The sequence below is a fragment of the Nymphaea colorata genome, chromosome 3, assembly GCF_008831285.2.
Source record: "Nymphaea colorata isolate Beijing-Zhang1983 chromosome 3, ASM883128v2, whole genome shotgun sequence".
NCBI classification, from domain to species: domain Eukaryota; kingdom Viridiplantae; phylum Streptophyta; class Magnoliopsida; order Nymphaeales; family Nymphaeaceae; genus Nymphaea; species Nymphaea colorata.
The window spans coordinates 18,593,489-18,606,077 of NC_045140.1; the positions used below are offsets into that span (position 1 = coordinate 18,593,489).

The 12,589-nt window shown below is 38.3% G+C and overlaps 1 protein-coding gene across 1 annotated transcript; it reads left to right on the forward strand.

Moving 5' to 3' along the window:
* Positions 1 to 1,675: 1,675 nt before the first annotated feature.
* Positions 1,676 to 8,056, forward strand: LOC116250104 (nucleobase-ascorbate transporter 6-like). Its single transcript, XM_031623497.2, has 14 exons — positions 1,676 to 2,365; positions 3,018 to 3,115; positions 3,235 to 3,411; positions 3,518 to 3,618; positions 3,708 to 3,783; positions 3,973 to 4,032; positions 4,305 to 4,489; positions 5,018 to 5,114; positions 5,285 to 5,371; positions 5,634 to 5,692; positions 5,779 to 5,870; positions 7,053 to 7,130; positions 7,213 to 7,373; positions 7,450 to 8,056. The coding sequence occupies exons 1-14, from the start codon at positions 2,257 to 2,259 to the stop codon at positions 7,666 to 7,668; spliced, it is 1,599 nt and encodes a 532-aa protein (XP_031479357.1). The 5' UTR covers positions 1,676 to 2,256; the 3' UTR covers positions 7,669 to 8,056.
* The last annotated feature ends 4,533 nt before the right edge of the window (positions 8,057 to 12,589 follow it).

Sequence of the window (12,589 nt, forward strand, 5' to 3'; positions counted from 1 at the left end):
CTCCCCTTGGTTCGTTCAAGAGTTGATCTTATTTACCAAGCACCAAAGAACCAAGTTTTAAAAGTTAGACCCGATTCGACTCCCCACCTGTCAAACTTTCCTTCCTTCATCCAGCCAACATGTGGACGCACAGTGCCATGATCTAAAAAAAAGTATGAGTTCGATCCATCGGACCTTATCAAAAGCTGCAACCAGTTCGCAGCCTTTTAGGTGAACTAATTTAGGCCCAATGAGCCCCTTCTTTTGAACCCGAGCTCTGGATGGATCTAGACCCCAAAGGAAGAGGCTCTATGAATCGAACCCCTCCCTGGATCCCTGATTCATCTGCATATTCATGCTCGTATCTGGAGAAGAAAGAAAAGCAAGTGGCATAAATAATTTGCCTCTGGCAAAAAGGCTGCAACAATGCACGGCTCCTTACTTCTTTAGTAGCATACTTGTTGCTTATGGGACCCCACTGAGCAAATTCAGGCTTTTTCATGCATGACGAACACCAAATTAGTCACAAGGTCGATCTTTCAAGGGCCCCATGATTAGTGTTTGATGTTTGAACCAGCAATCCTATAAATTATTATCTTACTGTTTCTAAATCAACCACTGATCTTATAAATTACTGCAGTCGACTCTGTCAACCTCATAATAGTCCAAACGGCTCAGCGTTTCCTTCAATGTGTGGCAAGCAAATCCTTTTCCTATGATATGCATCGGTGGAACGTCATAACCAAAGCTAATGCTCAGGTCTTATCATCACTTGCAAGTTGTGTTTAAAAATGTCTAGCACAACGACAAAGTGCTAAAGAATGTAAAAGGTCGTTAACAATCTCGTGAACGAAAAAAAATAGTAACTAAAACAGTATTCTTCTACAAGAAAACTAAGAAAAAAAATTGCAGGAGGACTAAAACAGTAAAAGTATGAAACCTTCAAGAAGATAAGAAACAGTCGTTTTGGCAAATATAAATGAAGAAGACAGATGCCACGATATTTGTCACACTGATGTTTCAGCAGCCTCTTCACAGGTGACATTATGTATGGCTGCAGAGTCTTGAAATCTAGGCCAAAGGCAGCTGCACATTAACAAAGAGAAGACTACAGAGACACATTCTAAGCTGGTGGTTGATTAGGCAAATGAACAAATGTTCTTGTTATGAATATGCGGGAGCAGGCCTAGACTGTTGAGCCCTGCAAGAATCTCACAGCCAAGGGTTCTCAAATGCGAGACATCTCACAGGGCTCAAATTTCAACAATGGCAGTCAGATGGTATGTCCAAAAAACGTACATCTGAGCATGTGACCGCTCACCGACCAAGATCAAAGCCTGAAAGAAGCATTCCAAATTTCCAAGAACTGCAAAATCGTGAACAGAAGGGCACTATGGTCATCTGATTTCACGAATGACATTGTCCCAACAATCTACCAACTCAGTGGCGCCATGTAAGATAGAGCCATAATGGTGGCACTTTTGCTGTATTGGTGTCCTCAATGAGACAGCTTGGAGGTGAAGGTGAACCTGTTACGGCTTAGCTAAAGCTCCAGAGTAACATCAACGCCTTTCAACAGGGGTTGCTTTCACCCATCCCATCCCATCTCTCCTACTCCTTTCTTGTCTTCCTTCCTGGGTTTTCTAAAGCGGAACTGGAAAGGGTATAGGTGGTATACTTTTTTATGTGCTACTGATACGGTGGCACCACTGTATGAGCTTGCTTTTTTGCCTTCTTTTTATATCTCTCTCCATCCTCTGAGAGAGGGAAGGAGGGAAAATAATTTGGTTTGCTGAGATGGTGGTCCTTCAGGATTGTTTTTAACTTTGTCTTCTTTTTGAGAATGTGAAAAACCAGAAAAGATTTGTAGGCATGCTTTTTTGACAATCAAACTGAAAAACTACAGATTCCTTGTGTACAGAAGTTTTTGGTGTTTTGCTCTTTTCTTTGCTTGCTTCTCCAAGGAATAGTTTATTTTTCCTCCTTTTAAATATTACTTTCTGGGTTTATTTTGACCTGTTACCTTACCCTCTGTTAGTGTGCAATCAACCTCCCTGTTGTTTCTAGTGGCATTTTCTTGAAGCTATTTTTCCTTGTCTTTTACTTTTCCCCCGTCTTTGTTTTTTGGTCGGGATTTTGGTGAGAGGATTTGTGGGATGTGGCTCTGAGGGTTGATCTGGAGTTGGTGATGGATCTTTAATGCGATTTTTCGTCTATATTTTGCGGTAGTCTGGTTGTTCTTTCGCGCTAGAGGGAGAGGGGCTGTCGGTGCTGGTGATGGCTGGAAGAGCAGCGCCACCGCCTAAGCAAGACGAGTTAGTGCCACATGCTGTCAAGGACCAACTTCCTGGAATTTCTTACTGCATCACCAGTCCTCCTCCATGGGGTACGAATCCCTCTCTCTCTCTCTCTCTCTTGGGTGTGGTTTGTTGATACTGCGAGAGATGGCCTTTCGTCAAATTTTGAAATGGTGGGCAGCTTTCACATGGTACATTGGTTTTCTATTCAGTGATCAGTAATGGTTGCCTTTTCTCTTTGATATTTCAGTCTAAATTTAGTCTTTGAGTGACAAACATAACAGACCTTCTTTGTTATACATAAAATAGGGCTTTCATCTTCCTGCATCTTTCTCCTAGAGGCAGACAGAATCTCTGTTCTTTCGATGTCTTCACTGTGACAAGCAAAGTAAAGTTCCTCTTTGCTGTCTCTCATTTAGGCATGGAAAAAATATTTTTTCTTGACATTTAAGCACAATGAAAGCGAACCAACCCGATTTTCCAACTCTCACTTGCATGAAAGCACCAGTATTTGTTGGTCTGTGAGAAGCAATGCTGTTCTCTAGTATTTTCTCTGTGGAGTTAATACTTGTTTGGTTTTCATCAAATTGTAACTGGTACTCTCGTGTGGAAACTCAAGGTTTTCTTTGCGTATCACCTTTTATATTGGTCTAAAATTCACCACGGAAAAGATCTGGCCGACATCTTCATCTTGCCATCTATGTTCAAATTGTAATTGTGCTTGTTAAATTGACAATGCAGCGGAAGCCATTCTACTTGGTTTTCAGCATTATCTGGTCATGCTTGGAACGACTGTTATAATACCCACTGCTTTGGTTCCTCAGATGGGAGGAGGAAATGTAAGACATGATTCCTGTTCAGGATTTTCGTTTTTCATTTCTTGTGAATTTGCAGATTTATTTTCTGGAATTATGCTTTCATATACGATGGAGATTTGTGCTTCCATTTGGAACTGTAGGAGGAGAAAGTTAGAGTGATCCAAACGCTGCTTTTTGTTGCTGGCTTGAACACTCTGTTCCAATCCTTTTTTGGGAGTCGGTTGCCTGCTGTTATCGGAGGATCGTACACCTTCGTTGTGCCTACTCTGTCAATCATCTTAGCTCGGCGATATAGTGGCATCTTAGACCCACATGAGGTACATTTTTTATGTCGGTCTGAAAGACATCTGTTCTTGAACTTGATTTTTCTATTGTTTATCAGCAGCAGCTTCAAAACTTAAACCCTCTTGTTTGCACACGCAGAAATTTATTCGAACAATGAGGGGAACTCAGGGTGCTCTGATAGTTGCATCTACTCTTCAGATTATTATTGGCTTCAGTGGACTTTGGCGAAATATTACCAGGTGCAACTATTACTAGTTTACGATATATGCATGCAAAAGTTGATGCAGTTTATCTCTGTGCTGATTTTATACATTTCATCTTACTTCAGGTTTCTTAGTCCACTTTCAGCAGTTCCTCTCATAACTCTAGCAGGACTTGGGCTTTTTGAGTTTGGTTTTCCTGGGGTAAGTACCTTATTCTTTGGTTTTCTCTGTCTTGAAAGAGAAAATTAGATTGAGGTTTCCCTTGGATCATTTGGTCCTTTACATATCCTAACATAAAATAGGACTAGCAATTGAATATATGACAATGGGAGTGTAAGTTAAGTTCGCGATAGATTTCACTGACATTATCTGATGGAATGCTTTCACTAGGTGGCAAAGTGCATTGAGATTGGCCTCCCTGCACTTATTGTTCTGGTAGTATTTTCACAGGTAATTGATAATCTACCCTCTTTTATTTGAAAACTTATTTGTGCGAATAATATCTTCAGTTATTGATTATTTACCTCTTTTTTTTTATTCTAAAGTTTCTGGTAGTTTTGACTCCACTTGAAACATGTAGAGTTAATATTCTTCATGTTTTATTACTTGTCAGTGTGTCACCTTTTGTTGGTATGCAGAGAACCCTTAGAACTTTCCATATGATAGAAAAGGGTGAAGCTGCCTGTTAGTGGCCTGACCTACATACTTTTAAACTGTTGCAGTATGTTCCTCATGCAATACAGTCAAAGCGGATGGTTTTTGATCGGTTTGCTGTTATATTTATGGTTATCATCGTGTGGATCTATGCTCACCTCCTCACAGTAGGTGGGGCTTACAAGCATGCACCACCAAAGACTCAATTTCATTGTCGGACTGATCGAGGTGGACTAATTGGTGCTGCCCCTTGGTAATTTCACTGTTTATTACCGGCATGCCTGTCATGCTTTCATACTATTAGATTCTCTGTGATGCTTTTTCTTTGATCTGCCATTTCTTGGGTTCATTTTTGTCTTCTTTTTTCTGGCTTTATCTTTCTCATTCCTGTGACCCTTGATATTTCTTTTAAATGTACCATCTGCTTCATTAAACAATTCAATTGTGCAACACTACTGACTACTAGGCGAGGTTGTGTATGGGTACCTTTGAACTGTCATCAGTTCATTTGTAATATGGTTTCCACTTCCATTTGCCTGCCAAGAGGTAATCCGTGTTCTTTCTATAAGTGGCATCTCCACTTAATAGCTTTGTCTGCCTGGATGATAATTGTGCTTCTTTGCTTCTTGAGCATGTCATCCATTGTACCCGATATCTAATGTCCACCAAGTCTGGACCTTGTGCATTGCAACTTGCTGGCATGCTTACAATTATGCTGCGTTGGACATTCATCGGTATCACTCTTCACATCTGACTATTGTTATAACATGGTCCCCTGTAGGATAAGAGTTCCATATCCATTTCAATGGGGGCCGCCTACTTTTGATGCTGGAGAAGCTTTTGCCATGATGATGGCATCATTTGTCGCTCTTGTGGAGGTATGTCGATGTCATGCTGTAGGATCTCCTCTATTTTCACTTCATGACTGTTTGAACTTCTGTAGGTCTAATCTTATCTTTGGATTCTGGAGCTGATTCCTTTGTTTTTCTTCAAAGAAAGTTGACTCTTGTTTGGTTCTCATTTTGTAACTATCTTATTGGAATTTTAGTCTACGGGTACATTCTATGCGGTGACAAGATATGCCAGTGCCACTCCAATGCCTCCTTCTATTCTCAGTCGTGGTATTGGTTGGCAGGTAATGCAGTTCTTTTGGCTGTCGCATGCTAAACTTTATTATTTGTTTCAATTAGGCATTCTAGTTGCTGCAATCAAGTGAGTATTAGGTGTCTGAGTTGTTCTTGCTGCCTCTTGCTAAAATGGAGAAGGGTGTTTTAGGAATCAAAAGGAAAAAAGGAGAATTTGATTATATTTGTGCTGCTTTCAGCTTGCATCAAGCAGTTCTCCAGTTTTATCTCCAAGCTTAAGAGATAAGTTATTACAAACATTTCTGATTGCAGGGAATTGGTATTCTGTTGGATGGACTATTTGGGACAGCCAATGGATCTACAGTATCTGTGTAAGTTTTTTTATTCTGAACATGGATATTTTTTATGCTGATGGGAGTTATCATTTCATTTAGCAAATTCACATATTTCTATACAGAGAAAATGCTGGGCTCCTTGCTTTGACTCGTGTTGGCAGCAGAAGAGTTGTGCAGATATCTGCTGGATTCATGATTTTCTTTTCTGTTCTTGGTAAGCTTTGCACAGCTTGTGCATGCATGCTTTGAACAACTTGAGTTTGAGTAATGTATATTTTTTTCCCTTGTGTTCTACCATGTCTGCAACACAAATGGAAAATACAAACACAAATTAGTGGAAATAGATTTTACTTGTCCTTGAATGCTTGAATTTCTGAAGTTCACTGACGTGCCTTTTTAACTTGAAACCAATAGAAGTGAATAGTTAAGTTTCTGGCTGCTAGATGAATTCAATAGTGTACAATGAGGCATTAATTTACATAGGTTAAACTTGTAAATGATGACAGTGCATCACGTTCAATATTCATTGTTTGACTTGTATGATTAAATCTCTTGCCATCTGACGTAATTAACAGGTAGGTAGTTTTGATGTATACATATCTGCTTATGAGATTTTAATCCTTTCCTTTCAGTGCACAACTTAGTTTTCTCATATTGGATTCTCACACTGTAAGTCTGCCCTGAGAAAATGTTAACGTTCTGGGAGCTTCTTCTCAGCTGAATTATGAGGATATGAAATGCATGGATTCAACATGGAGATCTGAAATTGTCACCCGTGCCAAACATGATCCAAATCGGCAAATCCACTATGAGCTTCTGAAATTTCAACTGTGCCAAACATGATGGATATCAACTCTGTATTGAGTATTTCTGTGTTTGATTTTCTGCATTCCTTGGAAGATTGTTTCCTGGCCTTGGGTTCTGGTCATAACATTGACACTTCTGCTCTTAGGGTCATACTCTGTAAGAGCCTGTTTCTGAACTTTTGCTGTTGCAATTTTGATGTTCCAAAAGTTAGTCTTAAGCGTTCTTGATTTGTGGATTCATTAGGATTATTTATATTCTTGTCTCTATTGGAAACATAAGAGCTAAATCCTGTAACAGGCACTTTTGAAGTAATGCTTTCTCCCAGTTTACCTTTTTCTTCAACATTGGTGTGTGTGCATATTCTTGTGCTTGTCTTGGATGGACTAAATGTAGCATTTCAAGTAACTCCTCTAGAGGAGTGCGAATGTGATAATTTTCAAAGTGATACTAGATATGAAATTGCTGATATTTCTTGTGATGTGTGTTCCCTTTTCTTCATGGGCGATTTATTGACATGGGACCAATCAATCTTTTGTGTCTGTTTTCTTATGGTCAACTGGCAATTGATAATTTGCTTCTGCTTCCCTAGGAAAATTTGGAGCTGTTTTTGCATCTATTCCCTTCCCAATTGTGGCAGCACTTTATTGCCTTTTCTTTGCATATGTTGGTACGTACATTACTAAAGGCTTTGAGATATCTCGTTTCATTTCTCACAAATTAATAAACTGAGGCGGTGGCACTGTTAACAGCTTCTGCTGGGCTTAGCTTCCTTCAGTTCTGCAATCTCAACAGTTTCAGAACAAAGTTCATCTTGGGCTTTTCTATATTCATGGGGTTGTCAGTGCCACAGTACTTCAACGAGTACACTTCATTTGCTGGTTATGGTCCCGTTCACACTCCTGCAAGATGGGTATGTATGATGTAATCTGTTGACAGAATGAAATCATATTTCAATATCCTTGCTTAAAGCCTCTCAATTTTTGCAGTTCAATGATATGATTAATGTCCCATTTTCATCGGAAGCATTTGTTGCCGCACTGATAGCTTTCTTCCTGGATAATACACTTCACTGGCGGGACGGTGGGAACAGGACAGACAGAGGGCACCATTGGTGGGACAAATTCCGGTCATTCAAAACTGACACAAGGAGTGAAGAGTTCTACTCATTGCCTTTCAATCTTAACAAATTCTTCCCGTCAGTATAAAGCGCAGGTGCTTCCACCGATCAGAGGTCATGAAAGTGGATTGCTTAATGGCTCTCCATGGCGGAAAAGAGGGATAATAGCGTCATTCCCGTAATATGAACTGCATTGCTAGTTTATCAGAATCCTTCTGTCAAACTCCCTTTTTTGGTATTATTGATATATGTAATTTTTTTGTATATCTTTGAAAGGTATAGGATTGCAATTAACTGTGCATCATAGATGGCAATTTGTTTCACTTTCTGTGATGCTCCACCGTTTCTCTTGGGTGGCCCAAAACAGTTTTGCTTCTCAACTTCTAGCTCGTCGAGAACTGATCTAGGGCCTAAAACCGTCAATAAAGTGTGTTAATCTTGTAGATGCTAAAGATGGTGGCTTATATTTCTTTTCAGATGCTTCTATGATCTAGAAATCTTCAAGTTATTATATGCTGACAAATTTCATGTTTCTGGGATGTGAAACAACTCTTGAACTGTACTCAGAGATCCAGATCTTCACAGATGTAATCCAAAACATGGATCAACTTGTTGCTTTGGCTTAGAGGGTCTGCTTGGGTTGGCTTCTGTTGCTCTCTTGATTAAAAAAAAAAACACGGTTTCTCTCTTCACGTGAAACCTTGCAACCAGTGGTTCATCTTTGCATATCACTGGAAGATGCTTATTTCGGCCAGGGGAAAACCATCTGTCCATGTGGTTTGGGAATGAATCCTCCTTTCTTCGGTTCGTTGCTTTCACCTCTTGCGGAATGCCATGTGCTCGTGGTGACCCAAAGTCGTAGTTGTTGACAAGATGGTCTCAGCACGGTCGTGGCCAGGAATTGATATCCGCTTGTTTGATTTAACGATATTCGGTCCTTGATTTGTGCTGAATAGCACCTGAAGACAGGCAGAGGAAAGTAGGCAAGCTGCGTGCTCATAAATTCACTGAAATAATCAATAGGTTTTTGATATATTTTACATTAAAAAAAATCAGTCAAGCAAGTTGCTTAAAACGCCTACAAGTAAATATAAACTTTTATTGATTTGCTTTTATTCTGCCAAAGAGTTTATGGAAATCTTAGGCGTGCATCCTCTAGATTAACGATGTTTTAGAACAACATAGCCCTAACATATAGCTGCAAAAAGCGTCCACGAAAAATGAACGATGACAACTCAAATGATATATATATATATATATATATATATATATATATATATATATATATATATGTTAGACGTAGAATATACTTATAGTTTTAGCTTGATAAATAGAGAAAAAAAGATAGACTGATTAGGCATATCAACAGATGCTTGTGCACGTGCGCACACGCGCGCGCGCACACACACATATATATATATATATATATATATATATATATATATATATATATATATATATATATATATATATATATATATATATATATATATATATATATATATATATATATATATATATTTTGGGTATGCATTCAAATACATCAGATGCCAAATGTTGTCAATGGCTAAAAATAAAAAATTTATTACTAAAAACATTATAAAACATTGTTAAAAGCATTATGAACTGTTGCTAATATTCTTGTGATGATTGTTTTTAATAATATACAATTAATTTTTAACAGTCCAACAACTTCCTTTTAATTCTTATACGTGTTATTTTTTTAAATTGGTTTCTAATCGTTTAACCATGCACGTGTTGTACATGATTAGATCCCAACTATGCACGGGTCAGTTTGTTGTTGCAAACTGTAAACGAGATTTCTAGTCTCAAAAACTTTTCTATATATGGAATAGTACGTAGACGCCAAAATAAAGTGGGTATGAACCATTTTTCTTATTTTTTCTATACATGAAAAAAAATAAAAGCTTGGTTCACTAGAATGTAGTTCACATCGCGTTTGATCCTTTCACTTGATCATACGCTTTTATTTTCCCCCTTTAATAGGTCGGATATATTATTTACGTAGATTTGACTTGAAATCTTTGGTGGAAATGAAAATTCAACGTTTACATATATGTCACAAACTTGTTTCTCGCTGAAATCGCTTTCGTCTACCACAACAACAACAACAATAATAATAATAATAATAATAATAATAATAATAATAATAATAATATTATCAGAGCTGCGGAAAATTGCTCCATCGATGAGGCCATCCAATCGCTCCTCTCTATAATGATGGAGCCACATACTGGCTGGTGCGGGCAGTTGCCCACACGAGTCCTGCAATTTTTGTTTGTTTTAATATATACCTTCAAATATTTGCTTATTTATATACACTGGTGACACTTAAAAGATGACACTTAAAAGAGTGAAAATTTATGAAATAAAAACTAAACAGAAAACTCCAACTTCATCATGGTCTCATGCTAGATAGGGCTTCCACGTTTGAGTGAGACCACATAGGTTTCAAAAAAAAAAATTGTAAGAAAAAGATAAATGAATACGACAAGTTAAACCAATACTATCAAGCTTTTGTTCTAAAGATGGCGCATTTGTTTCCAATTAAGGAAAACAAAACTCAATGAACGAAATTATTTTTTTTTTTTTTTGCAGTCGATCTTCACAGTTCAAAGAACAATGGCCATTGTAGGTTAAGGATTATTGATCTGTCCGCAGCTTGGGACACTCGGGAAAAAGTCACAAACATAGAAACCCATGCAAAAATGAGAAGCTTACTTTAGATCCCGTGTTTGATGCCATGGATGAGTGGATTCCATGCCACATAGGTGGTGTATAACTCAGCTGTCTTCGACTCTTTGATGGGCAAAAGCTGAAAATGCTAAGGTTTTGTCCATCTGTATGCATCGGATATGCAACAGCACCAAGAGACGAGGCTCCCCTCCTTTTCAATAGAAAAAAATGGCCATGCGTATGTATCACTCTCTTCATATGATACATGCATATGTGCCTGGACTTTTAAGAAGCAGCGACTTGCTTCACAACCTCAACCCATACATACCATGAAAGCAGGCACCTGAGGGTGGACGTTTCTAACATTCTTCACTTTGAATCAGCATGATGTGTAGGGAAAGCATAATGTAGAAGGTTCATTTACAAATAGAGAATCCTTCAAATTTATTATACGAATCCTTTAGATTCTTGTTTTGCATCTGTTGATACCTAAGAGCAGGACTTTTATGTGAAATGCACAATAAACATATATAAAATGTTACATGTGATTACATTAAAATCAGGGTCTTTATTTACAAGGAACTTAACAAATTCCTCTTCATTAATCTGCTCTGTAGATTTCCAGAGTTTACATCTGTTTGGCATTTCAATAACCATTCTCTGTAATCTGCCATATGTAAGCAGCCGCCTCCCTGCTGCTAAATAAGCAGTTCACTTAGCGCTAGGAACAGCTCTTCTCTCCCAGATATTAGCAAAAGCCATATTCTTAATGAACCTGAATTCTTTTGTATTTGTCCTTTTCAACTCGGTCACTCTGTCCTTTTTCCACACCAAGGAATCACTTCTTGAGTTCACCTGCACACATCTGATCACATGCTTAATCCAAGGTGAATTTAAAGTGATCAGTAAATTCTCCGCATGACAATTAATAATTTGCTCCATGGAAGCTCCCATGATTTTCTTAGAAAGAGGGAGATTCTCTTCAGGAATTAGGTAAGGTAGCACTCACCATCCCCATTGATCGTTCCAAACATTAACAGAGCACTCATCACCAATACTCGATCTAATCATATATCCCTCCTCGTCCCAACCCCAGACTATACCCCTATTGGCCCAAGATTGTTAAGGCTTCAACTTAAACGTCCTTAAATTGTTTCTAGTTAGATATTTTTTCCTGATCAAGACAGTGCAGGCTGAATTCACTCAAAACACTCTGCAGCCCAAAAAAAACTCATTGAATATCTGTTAAAAACACTCAATTGTGAACATCCAATCCCTCCTTCATCAACAGGTTTACAAAGCGTGTGCCAATTAATCAGGATGAACTATTATATTTTGCTCACCAAATAAATCTGCAATACTCCTTTTCTTCTGGTCTTGGCTGCCTAGGCAACATCCAATACCCTATAACCTAGTAATAACATGTTTTACCAGGCAGATCGTCCCTGCACTTGAGGGGAGGCGACAGTTCCATACTACCAACTTTTACTCACCTTTTGATTTAAAAGAAATTACAGTACTCAGTCTCAAGTTTGCCTATGAAATGCGGTAAGCCAAAGTGATAGGCAGCTCTCCTCTTTCCCATCCCAGAAGTCGACTAATTTTCACTCCTCCATTTAGATAGAATGGAATAACAGTCAACTTGACTGGATTCATCTGTAACCCTATCTCTCTTCCAAACACGCAGGAACCTCTTTAATATGCCTTACAGAGTCAAATTCTGCTTTGCAAGAGAGCATCATGTCATTGCATAAAATAGGCCATGACCGATCTTTAACTCCCACAATTTTCTGCACCTGTATGCCACTATTAGTCTTCTCCCATTGCAAACTTCTTGAAAGTGTCTCCATCACCAACTTAAACAATATTGGGGACATTGAATCTCCTTGTCTTAGTCCACAATGACTCAAAAAATTGTCCTTCACAACTATTATTTAACGCATTTGCCAACTCATGAATCAAAAGGATCTGATCTTGGATTAATCGGTTAGGAATAAAACCTCCTTGTTCGAGGCCTACCAATCTGCCACAAATTTGCTTCATCCTTTACACCATGATTCTAGTAATCATTTTGTAAATAGTATTACAAAGTGCAATAAGTCGATAATAACAGCTTCTTTCACTTTTAGAATCAGCATTATATGTGACCTGTTCATAAGCTAGCCAATTTACCAGTCTTATAAAAATGTATATTACTGCTACTAGTACAACCCAGCCTACAATTGGAGAGAACTTTTGGAAAACTCCACTGCAAACGCGTTTTGGCCAGGTGTCTTATTCTTCTTCATACTGGAAACAACGCACTTAACAAC